This window comes from Carica papaya, chromosome 8, assembly GCF_054855325.1.
Source record: "Carica papaya isolate Zhongbai chromosome 8, ASM5485532v1, whole genome shotgun sequence".
Lineage (NCBI taxonomy): Eukaryota > Viridiplantae > Streptophyta > Magnoliopsida > Brassicales > Caricaceae > Carica > Carica papaya.
Window position 1 is genome coordinate 6246474 of NC_142316.1, and position 24018 is coordinate 6270491.

Here is a 24018-nt window from a genome sequence, read left to right on the forward strand (position 1 = left end):
TAACTCTGAAAAATTATGCTGATAATATAAGGAAAGACTATGAAAAAGTTTTGCCTAAGGAAAAAAGTATTTACAGGAATGCCTATGAAAAAGTAAGAAAACTAAGAAAAAATAATTGAATATGAAACTGATAAAATAAGAAAAGACGACGCTAGATATATTCCTTCTCTAACATTCTTCACAATTCGACAATCCTGTTGAAACAAAATTTTGACGAAGTTCGTTGTAGGTCTGAAACTTCAGCATGAATTATCACTGCTAAGTCTCACCATATCTGCTACTGCATTAACTTTTCCTGCAATTGATGAAAGCAGCTGAGCTACTTCAATCTTTAACTCTGGCCCAAGTTCCGCATATTCTGCCCTCGGAACCACTTGTCCTAATTCTAAAAATAACTGCAGTACATTTTCAGCTGCCGTGTCTAGACCATGCAACGCATTTAAGCATGCACCAATACATGCCCCCTGACCTGGAGCTTCAACTAGGCTGATGTTTGATGGATTTCCTTTGACATGGCACTCAGTTGATTCAGCTTGTGTGGCAACGTCAGATGATGTAAGCAAATTCTCATTTAAGCTCTTCTCACCCTGCAAGGAAATGTGAAAACCAAGATGTTTGAATATGGTGACCCGGGACATTGTTTTGGATGCTAGTATTGTTTATTTAAATGATGCTAACGATTCCAGTTTGTATTACAAGCTTTTTTGAGTTGGTAATGTTACTAACCCTGCTGTTGATGATGGTCTGTTGTTCCTTCGAACTCTGATATGACAGATTCTCAAGTTTCACATGGTTGGCAGATTCTACCATACATTTTAATGTGTTACCAGTTAATTTTTTGACAGGAGTGTCAAAAAGCCTCTTGCAGCCACCAAGATAGTCACGTCGAACAACATACTGGGAAGAAAGTCTTTTTCTTAATGATGATTTTACTCTTTCTACCTATGAACAAACAATAAAAACTAGCATGAGATTCAAGAAACTCTGATATGATAATCAATCAACAGAAGCCGATGATCTAGATAGAACCATGATTTAGAACTCATTGTAGTTTTCATAACCATGACTCAAGACCATTATTCATCATGTCAAAGCTGGGGAGGGGGGGGGAAGGTAAATTTATCTGAGAGATATCAATGTTTGCACTACCAATATCCTTCTTTAACTTTGACCACCCTCTGCCCTTCCCACCCCCTTCGATGCTCTTTATAGAAATAAGACGAAAAAGACAAGCAAATTTACAGGTATAGTTCACAAGATTTCTAACCTTACTGTTTCTTGATAGACTATAAAAATACTGGTGAAACAGGTCACTATCTTCAGATTTCATCTGACCAGCCTTAATATCCTTATCTATTCCCATCTCAGTTTGATCTGTCTGCAAATGGTCTTCCAGATCAAGAACTGCCTTGTGAGAAAATGAATCCTGCATGCCAAACTGATCTTTGCTCTTGCTTTGACAGCCACTATTATCAGGATAAGCAAGTTTGTTCAAGGTGGCCACCTGCCCATCATCTGTAGCATAGCCACCAGACATCAAAGAGCATTTACAATAACTTAGTACCTTTTCTGGGTCTTGTACTGCAAGCAGTTACTTCATAACTATATAATGAATTAGCACTTCTATTTAATCACAATGAAATTTCATATGGTTAGAATATGAATAATAAATCAGGTGTTTTCCTATCAATTTAAGCTTTTAGAGGTAAGTAGCTATGACCGACTAGGCAAAGGTTTAGAGTTGATTATCATTGTCATCCCATTTCCATCAATTAACTTTTAGGGTATGTTACTGTTAACTAAATTTTAGGATATAAAGGTTTGTGTCTAATCTATGCTCTTACCCTAGTAAACGCAAACATGCAGGATCGTATTGAGCATAACTAAAAAATTGAATCATTTCTTATCCGCTTAAACTTTTGAAGCAGTTAGTTAAAAAGAATAAAAACACAAAAGAGATTCGATATGTTTCCAACCACATGGATTTTAATCTCAGCCACGCTGTCAAGAATGTTTATGTCAATTTACAATTATAATTTTCGATGACCATCTGTGTTATACAAGATATTTTCAACAGACCACGACTGCAAGGTACTTCTTTCTGCTTCAGGAATAGTCTTAATGTGCAAGACAATTATTTCTTGCTCATCTTGACAATGAACTATATGGACCAAAATGTAATAGTGATTCAATAACCTGTTATAAACCCAGAGTAAAAACAACATCAAAACCAGCTAAAAAGGCACAATGTTGCTTGTTGACTATAGTCATAGTCTCCTGCTATGCAATGGATTTAGCAACTCCGGATTCAACTTACTTTTGTTTGATCCTGTCCTTTACAATTTCAATCTCAATCTAGATGCTCAGATTTAGAAAGAACTTAGATTGCTTACTAACTGTTTTTTTTTTTTTCCATAATTTTACTTTCAGTTAGTCTCATATCTAGTTGAAGTTGATGATAGAATACATGAATGAATGAGTGTAACAATTAAGGATGCATAAATGTGACACTTCTATGATATATGCACCAACAATTAAGAAAATTAATGATGCATGTATGTGACCTTTCCATGATACGTGCACCAACAACTAATACGATAGATCTACTTAACATTTCCATAATACACACATATACATGACTTTTTAAGGATATATGCACATAAATGATATTAATACGTATACATTTACCTATTCATTGATTCATATATCTAGAAAATATCAAAGGTTATAATGCATTATTATTATTTAAGTTAAATCATTTTTCATTAATCTCTCGCTTTATCTGAATTAATATATAATTTATCAGAAATTTAGGAAGAAATGTGCAAAAATAAATATATCCCTTCTGAGTTTAAATCTTGATATAGTGCAAAAATATAATAGTTTATAGAGACTATGTTAGCATCGTTGAACTTAAAGTCAATAATCATTTGTGGACTTATTAAGAGAAGAATTTATCCTCAAACACTTAGAACTCATCTGTGTACACAGGAGAATATAATTCATAGAGATGGTAGTGTCGAAAAGTGTGTATACGAGTAATTAGAGTAAAAAATATAATAGTAAAATACTCGTATATGATTGATTGTAAGCTTTCTTTTCTTATACTCAAGAATATGTATATATAGGGTCTCATTATTCAATAATAAACACACAATTTTATTCTTCTACATAGTATTAAAGCTTACTCTTACCCTATACATCATCAACACCTCTTCACTAGCAAATAACCCTTCTCAGTTACCTTACAAGTAGACAATGAACTTACCTTACCCTCTATATCATCAACACCATAACGAGCAAAACATTCTCCTAGTTATCTTACAACCCAAAAGATGACCTACCTCCAAAGACCCAGAGAATAAACCAGCACCAGTTACCATACATGACTTAAGATTATCTCAGGTGTACTCAACAAGGAAGAATCTGAATCCTAAATCGAAACATGTCCAAATGTTAGAGTCAAATTCTGAAAATGAACTAACTTATGATAATCCTTTGCATTTTATGATAATATAACTATTATAATTCAAAACAAAACCAAATAATATACCAAATACCTATTTTGTCCAGTCTCAAATTTTGTATTATTTGACAAGTATTCACATCCCACAAGAGGTTTTTTATGAGCTTAAATACAAAGTGTATTCCTAACATATTATTTAAGGCATCATTTATAAAAAATAAAAAAATATTATGAAGTTGAAATGCAAAAACTGAAAAAAAAATGAAATTTTTAGAGAAAATATACTTCTAATTTTATTTTTTATTTCTTGTATTTATATTTAAAAAATATATATAGTTATTATTCTTATTCTAGTTGGAATCTAATTATAGAATATAATTATACTATTAGAACTCTAACTAATATAGTATTTTACTTGATATGAATTCCTTACAACAAAAAACCGAACATGGAAAACAATGGACCTACTAAAATAGACCTATGAGATGCAAATGGGTATCAACCATGAAGTACAAAGCTAATGGTACAATAGAGAGCTACAAAGTCAAGACTGGTTGCTAGAGGATATGATGTGAGCATGGATGACTTGAACTATTCAAGCAACCAACCAAGTCAAGAAAGGAAATAACCCCTAAAGAAGTTAAAAGTCCATGGGAAATCTCCCCCCCCCCCCCCCCCCATGAGAGACTTTTTCCCACTCAAGAGAGAAAAATCTCTCTTGAAGGTAAGTTTCTTTTTCTTCTCCATATTTTTCTCAAGTAGCAAAAAGTTGACTAAGGAATTTTAAACATCCATCAAGGGAGAATCAAGATCATATTTGTTCAAGTTTCAATATCAAGATCATATCTTTCTAAAAAAACATATTCACATATGAGGAAAATCAAGGGAGATCATGAATTGATTTTAAGCATTTATCATAAGATTATGGACGGATTACTTTCCTAAGAATAAGAAAATCTTCTTTAAATTAAAAGATTTTCAAGAAATTTTCTTTAAGTTGAAAGATCTTCAAAAAATATTTTTTAATTTAATAGATACTCAATATTTAATAAGGTTTCTACAAAAGGAGATCATATCTATTCTATTTTAGTTGTAATTCTCTTAATTTTGCTAGTTTTTTTATTTTATTATAGATTTAATTTTCTACATAATTTTTTTATTAAATTAGAAAATTATTTTCTTTATTATTCACATTGCCGACACTATAAATAGGTCATCAATTCTTACTTGTAATAATTGAAGTTTTGAGAATAATAAAATTACAAAATTTTAATATCAACTAGTAAAGTTTTTTTCAATTTTCTTGTTGATTGGGAAATAGTGTTTACTTATCAAAATAACTTATGACGTTTTCATCAATCTTTTTGTTAAATTAATTTTAATTTATCAAAGTTTTATTTGTGGCGTTCTAATTAATTTATTTATTCCTGTTATCTTAGTTTTCACTCCTCTGTTGAGTGTGAGTCAAGTAGGAAGGATTTACTTAGAGTTTTGAGTTTCTGGATACTGATATATATGCGGAGTTTTGGATTATACTATTGATCTCGCGTTCCCCATCAAAATATATCTAGATTTATGGAATATGTAACACCCAAAAATTTTATTATTATTTTTATGAATATTATTTTTAATTTTTGTAAATTTTAAATGAAATAAATGATTATTTAAGTAATAATATATGGTTTTAATTTAGTTTAATTTAATTAAATAGAAATAAAAATAATAATAATGATAAAAATGGGTACAATTATTTTTGAGGTTTAATTGAAAATAATTTTAGGAAAAATGGGTAAAAATTCAGATTTTGGGGATATTTTTGAAAAGAAAATCGGAAACCGGGGATCAAAACGCAATTTAGAAAAATTATGCCACGTCAGTAGCCCGGGCCAACCAAGACACGCCGCGTGACAGAGACGCTGATACGGGAGGCCACGTGGAACGGAGCCACGTGGGCGATCCGCGTGCGCACGATCGGACGGCTGAGATCCGTTCCCGCGCGCACGAACGGCCCAGATTGCATGCATGCGGACAGCTCAGATTGAATCACGCACGGACGACCCAGATCACATCGTGATGGACGGTCCAGATTCATTTCTAATTTAATCGCGATCGGACGGTTCAGATTAAATCGTGATTGACGGCTCAGATTAAAAAGAAAATGTTATAAATAATCTCATCCACACCCAACCCCAAACCCTAGCCGCCAGAGCCCTCGCCGGAGAAGACAGCCCAGCCACTGGAGGAACCGACTGCCGCCACCCGCCGCCGCACCGGAGCACTTTTCAGTCGCCAAACGAGGTAAAATTTCTCCCCTTGGCTCGGATTTTGATGCTAAACCCACCTGTGGCCAAATCGGAGCCAAATCACCTGCCAATTGACAGGAAAATGCCGCCGAAGTCTAGCGGCACCGCTGCAGGTTTCTTCAATTTTTGCCTCCGATAAGGCTCTTCCCAATTCCCGTTCGATGTAATTTTTACACTATTGTGACCACCGTCCTTTCCTCTACAGGTTGACCGGAGCAAAACGTCAAATCGCGACTCGCACCGGAGGAGCCGCCGCTCCTAAGAACTCCACCATCGGTAAGTCTCGGTTTTCTATATTTTTTGGCCCACCGAGGGCCCTACGTGTGTTTCCTCGCTGAAACTGGTGCTAGTTTGGTTGAATTCGCCGAAAACAGCCAACCCGAAGTAGATCGCCGCCGTATAACCCCCTTTTTTTTTTTTTTTAAATGGCATATGATCAACAATTCTATTACCCAACACGCCAATTTCATACCAATAACATTCCCCATAAATAAAACTTGTCCACGGTTCATTGTTCTAACTCAAGGTAAACTTGTAGTTCTACCTATACATCAATGACACCCCATACCATACCCTTCCAGCAAGTCAACATCCATACTAATATAAACTTTTACAGGCGGTAACCCACCATAAAGAGACCCTGGCCCTATGGCGCTAAAGACTAGGTTCCGTACCCAGCAACTCAGATACCGGCTCCATCCCTACTTCATCTGGAAAACGACAAAAAGTGAGTTCACATAACTCAATACGATAAAAACCAAGTTGCAGGTATAATGTGCAGTGACAAGACAGTTAGTATATCTATATGCATTTCTCTTACACTACCCAAGTCATGCTTTAGAACTACCCTACAACTAACCGTTATTTACCTACCCAGAAAGACCAGCTATTCAATAACACATACAGCAACAGCAACTCCAGTACCCCCATAAGTACCCTGTCTAAACCACCTACCTCCTGCCTCAACCCTACCCTAGTACAACACCAGCCCCCCTACCCTGGTAGACTATTCGGGTGCCTATCCCACATGACTCCCCAGCCAAAGTCACACCCTAAGCACCCCTGTTCACATTCATCACCAATATCAACTACTCGTATGCCCTTCTCCTCTACTCCACCCTAATAGGCTACCCACGCACACACACCACCATCTCGTGTCACCAACATCGGCGGCTCACATCCACCACCTCGACCCCAAGAGGCCACACACGCACACGAATACCATTACCACACGCCACCAACATCGGCGACTCATACTCACATCTCTACTTCTCGACCCCATTGGCCACTCACACACACAATACCATTCTCGTTCGTCACCAACATCGGCAACTCATGCTCACTCCTCCACAGCTCGACCCCAATAGGCCATGCACACACACAATCCGTCCACACCTCAACCTCAATAGGCCACACACACACCCAATCCGTCCACACCTCGACCCTAGTAGGCCACACACACACGCAATACAGTTCTCACACGTCACTAACATCGACGACTCATGCTCACTACTCCATACCTCGACCCTAATAGGCCATGCACACACACAATCCGTCCACCCTTTGCCCCCAATAAGCCACGCACACACACAATCCGTCCACACCTCGACCCCAATAGGCCACACACACACAATCTGTTCTCGCACGACACCAACATCGGTGACTCATGCTCACTACCCCACACCTCGACCCTAATAGGCCACGCACACACACAATCCGTCCACCCATCGGCCCCAATAAGCCACACACACACACAATCCGCCCACACCTCGACCTCAATAGGCCACACACACACACATAATCCGTTATCGCACGTCACCAACATCGGTGACTCATGCTCACTACTCCACACCCTGACCACAATAGGCCACACACATACACCATCCATCTACACCTCGACCCCAATAGGCCACGCACACACATAACCCATCTACGCCTCGACCTCAATAGGCCACACACACACACACAATCCGTTCTCGTACGTCACCAACATCGGTGACTCATGCTCACTACCCCACACCTCAACCACAATACGCCACGCACACACCATCCGTCCACACCTCGACCCCAATAGGCCACGCACACACACAACCCGTCCACACCTCGACTCAACAGGCCATACACACACACAATCCGTTCTCGCACGTTACCAACATCGGCGACTCATGCTCCCTCCACTATCTCTCGACCTTATTAGGCCACACGCATACCAAGACTTCCCGCACACGCCGATGATGTTCCCTCACCAACTTTTAAATTTATAGTAACTATACCAAACCATCTCCCCTCACCACACTCCCGTTATACCCCTACCAACGCGTCCCTACTCTCTCGCCCTAAACCATACTCTATAGTCCCCTCCTATGCCATCCCAATCTCTAGCAACTACGTTCTTGTCCCTCGCTAAACCGACCTCTCCCTACGGTTCCATAAGCCTCTTCCCTCACCCGAAACTTTTCATACATGTCAATTTCTATTCCATAGTCCCCTCCCTCTCACAGTCCGAACTCACACCGTCCCACTCACCACGCACGTCCCTCTCACCTTCAAACAGTCCGAACTCACACTGTCACACTCCCCACACTCACCCCTCTCACTGGACACTCACCGAATTCGTTCCTCCTGCTCATTCCGCTCACAACTCTCTCCGCACCCCCGCTCCTGCACACGACTCCCTTCGTCATCTCGGATTTTCCCACACATGCCAAACTGCTCACTCCCTCTTCCTCTCAGTGACCTTCCCTCGGTGCTCATACTCACCGCACACAACCTTCTCTCTCTCTCTCTCATAGATCTCCCGTATGCCCCAATGACGCCATCCTCTCCTTCTCACGGCCTCCTCCGCGAATGTCTCCGCCATTCCGCTCTACACTCCACCTCTCAGCTCCGCCCAGCTACCTACGGACTCCCTGGCCTCGGCAACCTACAAATAACATCACAACTCACCCAATACCTACACAACTAAAGTTTTTACCGTACCTTCCATTTCCACTTTCCTTCCTCTTGCCGATCGCACCGTTCGTCGTCCACGGCTCTCTTCTCTCTCCTTTCTTGCTCCTCTCTGCTCCGACTCCCCTCTCTCTCTTCTGGAACCTTCTTCCCTCTCTTCCTTCCTCCTTCCCGCTCTCTTCCTTCCCTGGTTTTCTCTTTTCTTTTTTCTTCTGTCCCCCTTTTTCAGTTATTACACGCCGTGGGCGGCAGCACCGTCGTCGGAGCACGGCGAAGCTGCCGTGCTAGAGTTCCAAAATTGGCCAAGGAGGCCCTGGGTCTGATTTGGAGTTTTTTGGGGACATGTACAAGTACCGGAAGTGTGTTGCAGTTCCCGAAAAAAAAATTTATGGAGTCTAGGGACTGCCCGTAAGCACAGTGAAAAACTGATTTTAGACTTCGAATCAAGTAAGGATCTCTCACCCTATTTCCTATTACGGTATTAAAGCTTAATAAATAATAAAATAGTATTTTATGAATTAATAGATATGTATAATTAATTAAGGTTGCTAATGGAGACCGGATCTGATATATTTTCGGTCAGTTGTTGTTTTAGTTATTTCACAATTTTAAATGCATTATAGTATCTGATTTATTTATTCTATGATTTTGAATGCATGAATCACTGTTTATTTCATTATGGCTTGATCTTGTGAATCCGATGATATGTCTGCATTGTTGGATGCTCGTTACTGGTTTAAATATTCATGATTATGAGAGAAACAGAAAACTAAGAAAAGAATAGAAAATGTATGTGAATTAATAAGTGGATAAATTGACAGCCTCACTAGATATTCTGGAAGATGGTGGACGAACCGGATCCATAGGGAACCCTACCAGGAACGTTATCTCTCATACCGGACGGAGTATGGAGACTTTAAATATTTTGGCACTCATATCGGACGGGGTATGGGGACGGCCCGCCTCACCCTCATATCGGACGGAGTATTGAGGTTTATGATTTTGGTGCCTATATCGGACGGGGCATGGGGACGGCCTTGGAGTTAAGTTATTAAGGTGAATGGTTCACGTGTAGCAGGGACCCCTATAGATCCCATGGATACTGGTAGACTAGTAAAAGAGGAAATTTGTTGTCTGATGATTGAAATATTAAAGGTATAACATGTGTTATGTTACAGAGTACGTATAATTTCATGATATTATAATGTTATTATTTTCATAAGTTGTTTTCATGAATCTCACCGAGATAAGTGGACAGTAAAGGGTTTTATTATTGATAAATGAATTTGTTATAAATTATACTCAATTGGTCGTTTTTATTTTCTACCAACCTTTACTTCTGTGATAGTGAGATAGTGTGACATCTTTAATGAGTTAGTATACCTCATTCCTTACTTAACAATTTCAGATCAGGAGGACCTGATTCCCGAACCCGTTTCGTAGGAAGACAGCGAATAGATGCCTAAAGATTTTATAGTTTTCCTTATAGTATTTATTTCTAGTATTTATTTTAGTTAGCTTATTCTTTCATACGTTTAATACGTTTTGGTTATTGTGTAAGAGATGTTAATCATAATATTTTATTTCGCTTCCGTACTTAGAATTTTTTATATATACGTTTCCTTTTAATTTTCGAGACCGTTACAGAATAGACTATCAAAAGACTTTTGCATCTGTTGTCAAGATGAGCAAAGTCCAAATTCTATTGTCTTTAACTGCCAACTTTGATTGAAAATTGGAATAGTTTGATGTAAAGTATAGTCCAAATGCTTACATAGTATCTTTAGTAAGAACCTTAGAAAATGAAGAATTACCTATAAACATGCTTAAGTTGAAGATTATCTATATTGTTACAACCATGCCACCAAAACCCCTCTGATTGGCATCACCTTCAACCAATTTATACTTGGTTACTGTTGCTATAACACATCCTTGCTATAACACATTTAGTTTTTTCATTTCAACTTTCAAGCAGTGTGGTTGAGTATTGGGAATCCTCAATACTGTGCATCAGATTAGTGCATTAATCACAACAAAATGAGGACAACTTTGATGTTATTGCATTGACATGATAACTTTCGTCCATCTTCATTCTAGTAGAATATGTTAATAAGAAATCTTCTCTTGATCTTGAACTTGATTAAAATAGATTATTCAGCAACATAAACAATCTCTAAAAAGTCCTAAGAACATTTTAACTATGTAATTGCTCAAGATATCGTTTTACCGCCCTCTAAGGAAAGCGTCGATAATACACAGCATATAACTAGCCTAACGGAGCCAATTGATTTGCGTATTCAATTACAAATCGAGGATATGGTATAAAAACGCCAAATAATTTTCAAGACGGAAGTTATCTTATCGATGCTGTATTCATGCCTGTTCAAAATGCGAATCATAGTATTCATTTTTATGAGACTAGGAATGAAAAACAATAGATACTTTTTCTAGAAATCTAGACAAATGGAAGTTTTACTCCTAAAGAAGCACTTCACGAAGCCTCCCGAAATTTGATTAATTTATTTATTCCTTTTCTACATGCGGAAGAAAAAAAGTTCCATTTAGAGAACAATCAACACAAGGTTACTTTACCCTTTTTTCTTTTTCATGATAGATTGGCTAAACTAAGAAAAAAGAAAACAGAAACAGCATTTCAATATATTTTTATTGACCAATTAGAATTATATTCATCATCATTCCATCTCTGTACAGCCACAATAACTTAATTTTTATAAAAGTGGCACCAGGATTTAAAAGAAATTCTTGGGCAAGGACTAGTTAGAACATAAACAAGTAGCTTCAGTTGCTTCAAAAAGAATTCCCATTTGTTATAAGCGAAGTGTTGACCATCAGAGTGACTTGCAATAGTAACTTAATTTTTATAAAAGTGGCACCAGGACTTAAAAGAAATTCTTGGGCAAAAACCAGTTAGAACATAAACAAGTAGCTTCAGTTGCTTCAAAAGAAATTCCCATCTGTTAAAAGCGAAGTGTTGACCATCAGAGTGAATAGATTTCAAGGACTTAATCTAAGAGTACCAAGACTTGTAATAGGAATAGACATATCTTCAAAATGTGAGAAAAACCATAACAAAAGCAATAAAAAAAAAAGCTAAGGCACAATGTCACTTCTTGAAGATAGTTAGAGCTTCTAGTTGTCCAAGGGATTTAGCAACTCTCTCTCCAACATTCAACTTAACTGGGTTCACTTCCATTCCCTTACCATTTCTACACTAACAGATAGGAACTACATGTTTTTCAATCTAACAATCGATACCCAAGTTTAGAGAGTATTTAGATTCCTTAAATTGTTCTGTTCACACAACTTTACTTTCAGTTAGCCTTATATATAGGCGAGATCGATAATCAAATACACAAATAGCAGTATGACAATTAGTGATAATGTACATGACCTCCTCATGGTACATACACCAATAATTAATGATGCATGTATACCTTTCCAAGATACATATGCATGTATTTGACCTTTTAACGATACGTACAGCTACATGATATTAACATATGTGCGTGCCCGATATTAACATGTATACATGCATGTAGATGTTGATTCTGTATCTACAAAATACCAACGATTGGGAAGCACTGTTATCACTTAAATTAAATCATTTTCCAACATAACTAAGACCTGATGCACTGTAGAGAATGGATCTGGTAACTTCTTATTTCTGTAGTATGTGAAAAACTATTACAAAGTCGAGAATCTTATGCATACAGCTCAAATTATGGCATTAGAACATGTAAACCAACCAGAAACAACTCCATTGGCAAAGTATAACAAAGAAACATGTTTTCCTCTATGCTTTTCTTAGATGCTAATGCATTTTATAGCATACTAGACAGTCATCATTATTATTCAAGAGGTTAGAGAACCTTTAAAATGGAAAAGATAAGTATTTTTGAGCATCTATAACCATTATACCATTATCATCATCTATACTATTATTGAGATCCTTCAACATAAGAAACTCAAAACCAATTTGCTACAAATGAGTCCTAGCAAGCAAAAACACAGAAATATTGTCCTTACAAAGATTTGATGATAATTATGGCATCTTCACATTTATAACCACTTTCATCATCTGTGCTACTGTTGAGATTATTCAACATAAGAAACTAAAAAGCAATTTGCTACAGATGAGTCCTAACAAACAAAAACACAGAGATATTGTACTTACACAGATTTGATGATAATGATGTTCTCTTCACATCGTTTAAACTCTGCACCTCAGGAGAATCTAGATCCGCACACACAGTATAAACAAAAAGCCAACGATTGTTCATCTCAATGCTGTCAGTATGCATCAAACCATGAGTGTTTGAAGTAATGGAAGCACTGCCATGTGTAAAGCATAATCAGTGACAAAACTACCATATACTTACCTAACATCTGAAAATGCTGAAGTTTGGCTTTTGTTTGTATCAGCAGAACTTTGAGACAAATTATGGAGGCTTGACTTGCTGCCTCTAGCATAGCTATTGGGAGTTCGAATTTCGTGGTATACGGAAGCATAACCTCCATCATCATCATCCGAAGGCGAGGAAATTTTCAGGTCTTCTTGCTACATGTTTGCAATAAGATTTTGGACATATTAAGAACTTTTTAGATAATTTTATACCATAAATATTATTCTAACTACAGAAAAAAGAATGATCAAATTACTTTTCAATACAAATTAACATGCATGAGATACTAGTTTGATGGCCGAGGGAGTTTAAGGCCACTGATGAAAATGGTAATGTGGTGGTGTTGCAGGGAGTTAAGGCTATTGATGGACATGGTGATGGAAAAATGAAGTGGAATTGGAAGAAATATTCACATAAGAGATTATACATGCAAGATATCATAGTTGAACCCTGATCATTGTTAGAGGGCTTACTACCTCTGTTAATCGTGAAATTTTGGCTTAGGCCATCATATAAATAGGCATTCTATTTTAGCAGCATCTTGCTTGATTTCTTCATGGAATCTAGAGATTTGTTGGGTCTTTAAACCTGCCTTGTATTTTAGATAGTGCTTTGTTTCTCTCATAATAGGGTTACTCTTATTCCAATGTATTTTTCCACTATTCTCTTTTATTATCCTTCCTTGTTTAAGATCCCCTCAAGAGTGTGTTAAGAAAATTAAGAAAGTGGTTAGAAATTTCTTGTGTTTCCAAGATCGGGTGAGATTTTGAGTGATCATTTAGTCAGATTGGAGGTTGTTGTCTTCCCAAAAAGAATAGATAAATGGGTTTGGTAACTTAATGTGTGAAACCTTGCCTGCATTGACTGAATGGTTATGACATTTTCCTGCCAAGCCTCACACTGTAGTTTAGGATGATTAATAAGAAATACAGATTGCTTATTTCAAAAAAAAAAGAAAGGAAGAAGAAGAAATACATGTTGCATCAAAATGAATACTAAAGCCAAAAGCACTATATCTCATTGGAGCCCCTAGAAAACTATTTGATATCTTTATTATCCTTTCACACCCTTATCCAGTAAAGGAAAGCATCTTGTTTTAGGACACTTGCATAGGTCATCTCTCTTCAGCTACCTTTTTTGAAATATAACTCTCTTAAGCTACTTGTTCTCAAGGTCTCTATCATTTATTCCTTTCTTGCTGCACCTTTTTATCTATTTCCATTGCCCATTCAAAAGGTCACATATCTTGGAATCAATTCTTTCTTAGAAATCTTAGTAACGGGGAAACTATCGACATGCTTTCCTTGGTTAACTGAATTGGGCCTCTACATATTTACTCTGTCACTGACTGTAGGCTTTGAAATTTGGAGTTTTGAAGTGTTTTCTAGCTTGCAAATTCTTTGCGGATTTAACTGAAATCTGCTATAAGCTTCCAGGCCCTGTTGTGGTCTGTCCCCAGATGTGTGTGGAGCACTATTGGAATGATGAGTCTCATATATTTTTTCTTTTGTTGTTTTCATTTTGATGTGATCAGGAGTCTATAGACTAGGTTGTTTTATGTTTAAAGTGTTAATTGGATCTCTCCTCCTAACCTTTTATGTTTTATCTCTTCCTTTCACCATGGTGTTGGGGAAGATGGACTCTTTATAGCTTATTCAAGTCCATAAACTATTCAAGGAGATTGAATAGTAGGGAAAGAAAGAACCATTCCCAATTGCAAATTAAACAGCACAGTGGAATTAGTATACATTTTAGGTATTGTTTGGTGTAACAAAATTACGGAACTGACTGGACAAAAAATTATATGTTTGATGGTAAAAGAGAGATGGTTGAACAATTGAAATTATTTCAAATTATTTTTCAGATGCTAATGATTTACATTAATTATAATCTACTTCAATCAATTAATATATTTCCTTTTATAATTTAAATAATTTGATAATTTAAAATGACATGATTTTGCATTAGCCATGAAAAAACATTTAACTGTATAAGGACTTATGTAATTAGACCTACATTTGTTCTGTCCAAATCGTGCATCCTAAGCATATGACTCTTGGTGCAACTTAGAAACTGAATTTCTTGTACATGAGAAGGAATATGTACATGGGTATATAAATAGCTATTATTCTAGAATTTGGAGAGACTGAATTTGTTATATATTAAAAATAAACATATGCATTAAAGCTCTCTAAATATATGCTAATAACGTTATTGTAATAGAAGATGATAAACAAGAAAAATTGGTGCTCAAGTAATGTCTAGCAAAATAGTTCCAAACTAATGAATTAGATAATTTGAAGTATTTCCTTAGAATTGAAGTCGCCAACTCAAATTCTGGAATTTTCCTCTTCCAGCAGAAACATATTTATAACCAATTAAGGGATACTGACAAGCTAGTATATAAAACAGCTAGTACTTCTATTGATTCCGTTCATAAATTGGGAGCGTTAGAAGAAGATACACTAATAAATAAAGAGATGTATCATAAATTGGTTGTAAGATTCATATAACTATCCAACATGAGACTAGATATTGCTTACGCAGTAAATGTTATAAAATCAGTTCATGTACAATTTAAATAAGTGCACTAATAGGCAACTTACAAAATGCTGCATTATTTAAAAGGGTCACCTAAAAAAGAGATCTTATTTAGAAAGAGTGACAGGTATTTCTAGAAGTCTATGTGGATGCAAATTACACAAGGTCAATAGTGGATAAAAGATCTATGGTAGGTTATTGTATCTTATTTGGAGTAACGTGATTACATAGAAGAGTAAAAAACAAAATATAGTTGCAAGATCAAGTTCTGAATGAGAATTTCCAACAATACCCCAAGGGATATGTGAACTACTATAAATAAAAAAAAATTAAAAGATCCGAAAATCAATAGAGAGAACTCTATCCACCTATATAGTGACAATAAATTGGTCATATATATTTTATACAATTCGATACAACATAACTAGACTAAACATATTGAGGCCGACCAAAGCTTTATTAAAGAAAAACTCGATAGCATCTAATATGTACTTCATACATGTTTACCAGCTCATAACTAGCAGATGTATTAACTAAAGACATGAGTAGTCCAATATTCTAAGATAATATTGGCAAGTTGTGAATGAACAATATCTAATCCCAAACTTGAGAGAGAGACTTAAGGAGAGTGTACTATATGTGTAAATTAGATTAAAGGACATTAGGGTAAAATATATCATACGTAATTAATTATCTATTTCTGTTCTATTCTAGAAAACATATATATAGGGTTGTGATATTTAATAAAATACATGCTCACAATCTTAACAATATCTATAGTTGTTATAATGAGAAAAAGAAAAAGAGACTATTACGAGAAATCAATTCAAATTTTAATATCAATGGGATTCTCTAACCAATATCTATATTTTTATGAAACTAATTTCCTAAATGCTAAAAAAGAAAATTGAAGGGTTTCTTAACAACTTTAAAATGTCTTGTTCTGTTCAATTCTATCTAGTTCCATTTAATCTATTCTAAATATGCACCAAAACGTTATCTTGATATGATTCAATTCTATGAGAAGGATTATTGTGTTTCAACCTATTATATTAATGAAATGAACTTCATATCAATACTATACAATTTTTATTTTTTTAAAAAATAATAATGAAATGAACAAACGATGGTGCAATCCAATATATTCCTAATATCTAAACGAATAAATGTATGACAATGAGCATCTACTAAAACCTAAGATATCAAACAAAATTAGTTTGATGGAAAAAAATTTTAGTGCAAGAATCTTAGCAGTAGCGTGCACAGATTTACAAAATAAAACATAAAGGAAAGTGATATTATGAAACATGAAAATGAAATATGAGAAAATACCTGGGAAGAAATGCAATCTAGTTTTATGGGAACGATATCATATGCTGTCACTTTATCTTGTGCCCACTTTGGGAGTCTAGAGACGCTAAACTTAAATGAAGCGGTAGTGCATGAGCTTTCCCAATGAGAATGCTCTTTTTTCTCTATATGATTGGTGTACTCTAGTTGTGATAAATCTCTTGGCTGATCTTCTTCTTCAAAATTCACAATTTGTTTAAAAGCCACAGGTCGGACCAAGGCTCTTGGTGACACTGTATGACAATTTTCCCTGACCTTCTGCAGTATCTTAGAAGACACACGAGCAGGCACTTTCCATACGAAGATACAACCATCACCTCCTGCCTGAATACATCAACAATATGAGACACGAAATACTATTTCAGTAGTTGCATAGTTTTGTAGTTCAGTTATCATATTTATTTGTAACCTATTAATTAAATTATTTGCATTAAGTACAAAAAGATTGAGTACAAACTGGAAGAACAGGGATTAACTGCTAAAGCCTCCTCTTTATTGAAGTTTATCTACAACTTCTAAGAAGATTACTTTCCGTATTCTAATTTTATTATGATAGTTCTAAAGAACGTAAGAACATCCAAATGACATCACCCTTAAAGAGAAATCGAAGAAATTTCTCCTTAGTATGAGTGGTATCTGATGGAAAAACATCAGTGTCTTCCTTTTGTTCCATAGCAAATAAACAAGTTAGGCACCCGTTTGAGTTAGCTCATTCAATTGTTTAGGGTCTTAGTCATGTTCCTAAGTTAGGTTTCCATTATTTTTGTTGATAACTTTCCAAGAATGGTTCAAAACTATTTCATATGTTTTTTCACATTCAATTCTAAAACTCAAGTCATATATCTGCATATTTTTCAAAGTGAACATGCTAAAGGATATTGCTCAAAATGTTCAGTAACTTTCATACTCAATGTGGGGTGATCAGTCCATTCTTGCCTACACAGAACACAGCCATGTTAGAATGATGTTGTTGCACAAAAAATTCGAGAGTTAATTAAATCCCTTGCGGTCTATTGATTTATATGAAAATTCCCAAACTTTGTTGGAGTAATCTTATTCTCAATGCACGCTACCTTTTATTCTTGTACTGTATTTTTTCCTCACAGAGATTTGTTTGCCTCCACATATTTTTGTTTGTGTTATGGATTGCAGTTCTTTATACCAAAAAAAATAAAATCAATCATTACGATGTAACAGAATTTTCTTCAATTAGAAATAATGGTAATTATTTAACTTACTATGATTTCTATACAACATTTTAAAAATTGAATTGACGATGTATTGAATCAATTTGAGTGCCCATAGATGCCAAGAGTAAAGACATAACCAGGTAACACTTAATACAGTTGAAAAGCCAAATGTAGACACAAGCATACTATAATATGCAAGTTTCAGAATGGGAACTTACAGAAACAACATGCTCGCAGTCAGGCAAGAAAATGAGGCCGGTCACCACTTCACCATGCCCCATGGCTTGAGCGACAATCTCTCCGCTAAAAAAGTCATACATGCAGATTGACTTGGTGGAATATGAGCAAATCAGATAACAGCCACTAGGATCCATAATAACCTGTAAAACATGATTCATTTTCAACATTAAAACGTTGCAATGCCTATGTTGATTGAATGATCTAATAAGCTTTCCAAAAGCCATTTCAAACATGCTTACCTTTTTATCTAAAGAGTGGAATAGAGAAACCAAGTTTCCAATTGATATCACTACTAGAGTTCTAAAAGTTTTTTACTTGTACAATGCACAGAGAGAAATAACTATTAATATCGTGTTAGAAAAGGACTACAAGGACAAGTCAATTGGTTCAACTTACCTTTATTGGTTCTCCAAAGTCTTTATCTTGCTTTAGTGATCTAATAAGCCTTCCAGAAGCTATGTCAAATATGTTTACCTTTTTATCCTACAAGTATAATACAAAAAATCACCAATAAATTTCTAGTAATAACACCACAAGAGGTTAGCACATTTTCTAATTTTAGAAAATAGCAGCTATAAAGAATCGATATCATGTACAAACGACGACTACAAATTGGTTTAACTTTCAATTGGCTAAGGGGGTCATGTTGAACTATCACTTTAAAATGGTCCTTTGATTCCTTAATAACTACCAGAGAAGTACACCTGACCAACAGTAACAACAATCTCCATCGTTGGATCTACAGCCATGTCGTAGACAGTTCCATGAGACGCCACTTGATGATGATGACGTGAAATCTTATATCCATCCTGTGTTACAGCAACGCCACGAAACACCAAGGATCTGCGGGGAAAAAAATAATAACTTTAGCTGCCGGTAGTCTCAAACTAGATGGCAAGTGATAGTTTCACGTGACTACTACAAGTAATTGAAGCCTAATAAGATTAGAAAGGCAAAATTTGAACTTCAAGAAACCTAGAACCACCATGCCAATTATTTTCTTACTCATTGGAAAGGATAACCATAATTAAAGAATGCTTTTGCAAGAGGATGCAAACTGATGACGTATGTATCACTAATAAAATTCTTAAGTTGATAAGCATCATTTCAATAAAATCTGAAGTTACAGAAGCATACCTATCAGCACTGCAACTGAGAATCTTATAGCCATTGCAGGCAAGTTTCACCGAAGTGACAGCAGCAGAATGATCATCAATAGTCTCCACAAGATCAAAATTCCTTATACAAAGAGAAGTTATTTAGTGTCCACATTCAACAAACTAAGAGCACGCCAAAAATTTAGTAGAAAACCTCTGCACATCATAAAGGTGGATTACTCGATCCCGTCCACCAGAAGCAAGGAAGTAATTGCAATCAATTTCTTCAGAATCAGCATCCTTTGTGCTTGACAACCTGAAGCTCAAAGAGAGGATCTCAGCATCATGAGTCTCCTGCCACAGTATCATATATTGTCATCAATGTCAGGAGAGCAAAAAAAGCCATAATTTATGCCCATATATATTCAACCATCAATGTAGATTCCTAGAATTTACATTTAGACAAGTGTAATCAGATGTATGTAGGTCATAGATGTGCAGATTCCCCTTGCAATCACCAGCAGCCAGATATTTTCCATCCTGGCTAACAGCCAATGACCGGAAGCCTAGACTGCTAATACTTGTCTCCAAAGTATCGCGTTCAAAAATTCCAGCACTTACTGAAGTAGGAGATAGGAAAAGAGAATCACCAAGTTAGATAATAAATTATGATAAATAAGAATCTAGTCTACAATTATGGAAAAGGATATCAAACTTCCAGCATGTCCATGTGTACATTTCAAAATCAAATGCCTAACAGAAAGTGACTTACCTAAATGTGCAGTGCCCACTGTTTGACTGTTCAAAGGATTATAGTCCACATGAACGTCTAATGAATCAGGTTGCAAGGCGAGATCCCACAATCTGATAGTACCATCAGCTGAGCATGTTGCAAAGGAAACCCCACCAGAACAGCCCCTGGCTACACATGCAGAAGATGGATCATGCAGGTTTTCACAGCAAAGATTCTTGATATCCCATATGCACCCAGAATGTGAGAGTAGCACATAGGACCTGGTAACCTGGAGAGGTACAGAAACATTTGCTTAAGCTCCAAAAAAAGGGATAAAAAGACAGAAAGTAGAACACGAGCAAGAACTTGTCCCTATTTTTCTTGAAAAGGAAATGCAATACAACGTACAAAAAATGACCAACAAAAATTTATGAAGTAAGCACCTTATTCAAATCACTGATGTTCCATACATAGAGACTATGATCTCCATAAACAACCACTGCAAAGCAGAAAGATATTACCCTTTTCCAGTAAGAAATAAATGGTAAAATCCAAATTTCGAGACAGTCTAGAGAATTATACACTCACCAAGCTTTTCTGTTGTTGAGAACTGACAAGCAACTGCATCAGGAAGAGTGGATGCAGGTTGAAAATCGTTTTTACTAACTCCATCATGGCAAATAAGTTCATTCTCCATATTGATTTTTTTGGCTTCTGAATACAGTATGCTTCCAGCATATTTTAAGCTATCAACACTAAAGAGCTGTACTAGTCCTTTACTGCATGCACAAGCAAGTAGTTTTTCTGATGCAGATAGAGCAAAACCCTTTTCCACCTAGAAACAATTCTACATGTCATAACACATAATCACTATAAAAAATATTAAGCTGCATAATTGATTGCAATTTAGACAACTGGATCATTATATGTGAATTTCTTTCAAAAGTAGATTTCTATGACTTTTTTTCTGCCCTGTTCATATACCAAATCCCTTCTGTTTCAGGTAAGTTTTTATTTAAAGAAGAAAAAAAAATTCTAGAAGTCACAACAAGAAACCAAAATTCCTACAACCATTTTATAACCCAACTCAACCATAGGGAAACCATTGACTTATGAGTTTCTGCACAAGCTCAACTTTCAGCATAGCAAATCAAATTGGACTATAGGGAATCTATAATGTTTATATCATGGACAAAGAGATGTCTCCATCAGCCCATTTTTCCTGCTGGAGCCTCAGTTAAAGTTCCACTTTATAAGACAAGTCAGCTAGCTAACATCTAAAATAAACAATGAACAATCAAGTCAAGGCATACCTTCAAATCCACAGAATTTCTAACTGATGGCCCAGAATGTATGAGACATAAAACACCTGTAATTAAAATGAATAGAATGGGACTCATTGATCGGACTTCAAAGGCTCCAATGAACTTAACATCTTAGCTTGCAAGAGAACTCCAACCTGCATAAGTCAGTGCATATATAGGAAAAAATTCGCCAGCTTGTCCATTATTTACAATGTTAGAATTAGTCCAGAAGGAAGACGTGACTGATACGAAAGAGCTTCCTTTCTGAAGTCCAAGGTCAACAGGCTTTCCATGTATTGTTAGTGATCCCGACTCTTTACTTGATCTGCTCCTTGGAGATGTTCCAATTGTCCAGAACTTCAAGTGTTTCTTTCCAGCAGTAACAATGAATTTGGCATCTGATGAGAAACTCACAGATGTAACAGTAGAACAAGAAGAACTTGCCTTGAGTTTTGTAATCAGCGTCCCATTCCTCCAATCCCAAAGATAAATATATCCTCCAACAGAGACCAAATGTCCACCTTAAAATTAAATAAGAGTTAGGTAGTTCAAAAACAAAGCATAAAGCAGGAAGACGTAAATTTTCAGAGAGAGGTGAATGACAACATACAAAAGACAAATACATATATGGTGAGCAATAATAACTGACGAACGCAACTTACCATCAGGAGAGAAGCATATGCATTCAACTCCAAATAGATGGCCTTTCAGCTCAGATATAAAGCTCAAAGTTGTGTAGTCCCACACTAAGACTGCAGGTTGATTCCCTGACTGTAAAACCAAGTTAAAAATGCACATTAGTATTGCCATAACATAGAATAAATATATTTATTACATAGTTATTTTTTAGCATAAGTCTTTCTTTTTAGTTAATTTTCCCATTCATAGTTCTCCTTTTCTTGGCATAGGGATCCCTAAAGATATAGAAAATAGACTCAATCTCTTATTTAGATTGTGTTCTTAATAATAGCAGCAAATAAATCCTTCTAACCAAATAAAACACAATTCTCTCCAGATTCTTCACCAAGTCAACAAGTCGACTCTCATCTGAGTCCCTAAACATATCCACTGAAAATTGCATGAGAATGAAGTAGCTTATACGTAACAAATTGCACCTTCAAGAGATCCATGAACTAGAGCATCCAGATAAACTAGGGCCAACCAGGAGACAGTAACCAACCTAAATTTGGGAAATTTATAGCCAAACGAAAAGAAACGGTAGTCAACAACCATTTTAAATCAAACACTGTTAGATATTACAAAATGATGGTACATTTGGCATCAGCTTAATCTTCGGAGATGATTCCCATACATTACATCCATGTCGAAATAAAAACCCAAATGAGAGAAAACAAATAAATCACTAGAAAAGGCAAAAGGAATTCTAAAACTTACGAGAAAGCAGTAACTATAAAAGAAAACGAAAATGTACCTCTCCAGCTGCTACAAAACGCCCATCCTGCGATACAGTAACGCAGCTAAGGGGCTTAGGCGTCCGATGGGAGACCGTGAGGTGTGATTGAGTGTAATCATCCACATCGTAAACGACCACCACACAGCCCGCCACGTAGACGCATTTTGTGCTGCAAATACTCGAGGCCAATCCACTGGCATTCTTCGTGGTCAGTCCGATAACTTCCTCCAAAACCAGCTGCAAAAATTTCAAATTGAAACTAATACGCGATGTTTAAATCTCACTAATCAATTGAATTAGATAAATACTCAAAATTCAGTCACTCCCTCCAAAACCAGCTGCAAAATTTTTAAATTGAAAGTAACACACGATTTTTAAATCTCAGTAATCACTTGAATGTAGAGAATAACCCAAAATTCTAGAGGACCAACCTTCGAGTGCGATTCGAGTTTCTTGATTTTACGGTTTGGTTTCATATTGATTTGAGCCCCCCAAAAAAATTCTAACAAAAGATGAAAAGCTCGCGATTGAAGGGATTGGTGGATTGGACCTAAATCTATACTTAATCAGAGAGATCAAAATCATTTAAACGCTATGAGCCGTTAGGCTTTTAGGGGCAAAGCTGTTAACATTTTCAAATGGAGAGAGAAGGGAGGGGCGGGAAGCTGGGAACAAAACTTCACCTGCTTTATCGATTTGTGATTTGTCGAGAAACGGGGTCCACTCACTGAGTCGTGCGTGCGTTAGTATTGGATACTTCAAGATTTGACGACGTTGACCAGATTAATCACAGGGCGCAGATTAAGCTTGAAGTTAATTCATTTAAATTTTAAAAAGGATTTAAATAGTAAAATGGCTTGTGATACTTTTTAAGCCCTTAATTTATTTTATTTTTTTTGCTACTACAAGCTTATGCACTTTTAAAATATTTATAAATAAATATTCAAAATTAACTCATTTTTAATCAACATCACATATTGACTGTAAATACTTATTAATGACATAAA

The 24018-nt window shown here is 36.1% G+C and overlaps 1 protein-coding gene across 3 annotated transcripts; it reads right to left on the reverse strand.

The window, feature by feature from the left end:
* LOC110814234 (Transducin/WD40 repeat-like superfamily protein) lies at nt 1–23866 on the reverse strand. 3 transcript variants are annotated; one of them, XM_088209403.1, is made up of 20 exons: nt 23443–23860; nt 23030–23248; nt 22260–22368; nt 21753–22118; nt 21607–21662; nt 20882–21128; nt 20737–20792; nt 20333–20582; nt 20017–20180; nt 19775–19914; nt 19601–19702; nt 19168–19306; nt 18860–18946; nt 18442–18603; nt 17016–17357; nt 13119–13297; nt 12914–13026; nt 1268–1515; nt 727–942; nt 1–587 (listed from the first exon to the last, which is right to left on the reverse strand). In XM_088209403.1, exons 1-20 carry the CDS (start codon nt 23485–23487, stop codon nt 240–242), a joined length of 3588 nt encoding a protein of 1195 aa, XP_088065529.1. In that variant the 5' UTR covers nt 23488–23860; the 3' UTR covers nt 1–239. The 3 variants fall into 3 exon arrangements, with proteins under 3 accessions (XP_088065529.1, XP_088065530.1, XP_088065531.1); XM_088209404.1 differs by lacking the exon at nt 23443–23860 and adding an exon at nt 22713–22777 and having other exon boundaries at nt 23030–23162; XM_088209405.1 differs by lacking the exons at nt 1–587; nt 727–942; nt 1268–1515 and adding an exon at nt 5246–11693 and having other exon boundaries at nt 23443–23866.
* Between the last annotated feature and the right edge of the window lie 152 nt (nt 23867–24018).

Coding starts and splice junctions, on each gene's coding strand:
- LOC110814234 (XM_088209403.1), bottom strand. CDS start 23,487: ATGAAACCAAACCGTAAAATCAAGAAACTCGAATCGCACTCGAAG. Junction 19,703..19,774: donor CACCTTTATGATGTGCAGAG/GTTTTCTACTAA, acceptor TCTTTGTATAAG/GAATTTTGATCTTGTGGAGA. Junction 943..1,267: donor GTCTATCAAGAAACAGTAAG/GTTAGAAATCTT, acceptor GTTTGTTCATAG/GTAGAAAGAGTAAAATCATC.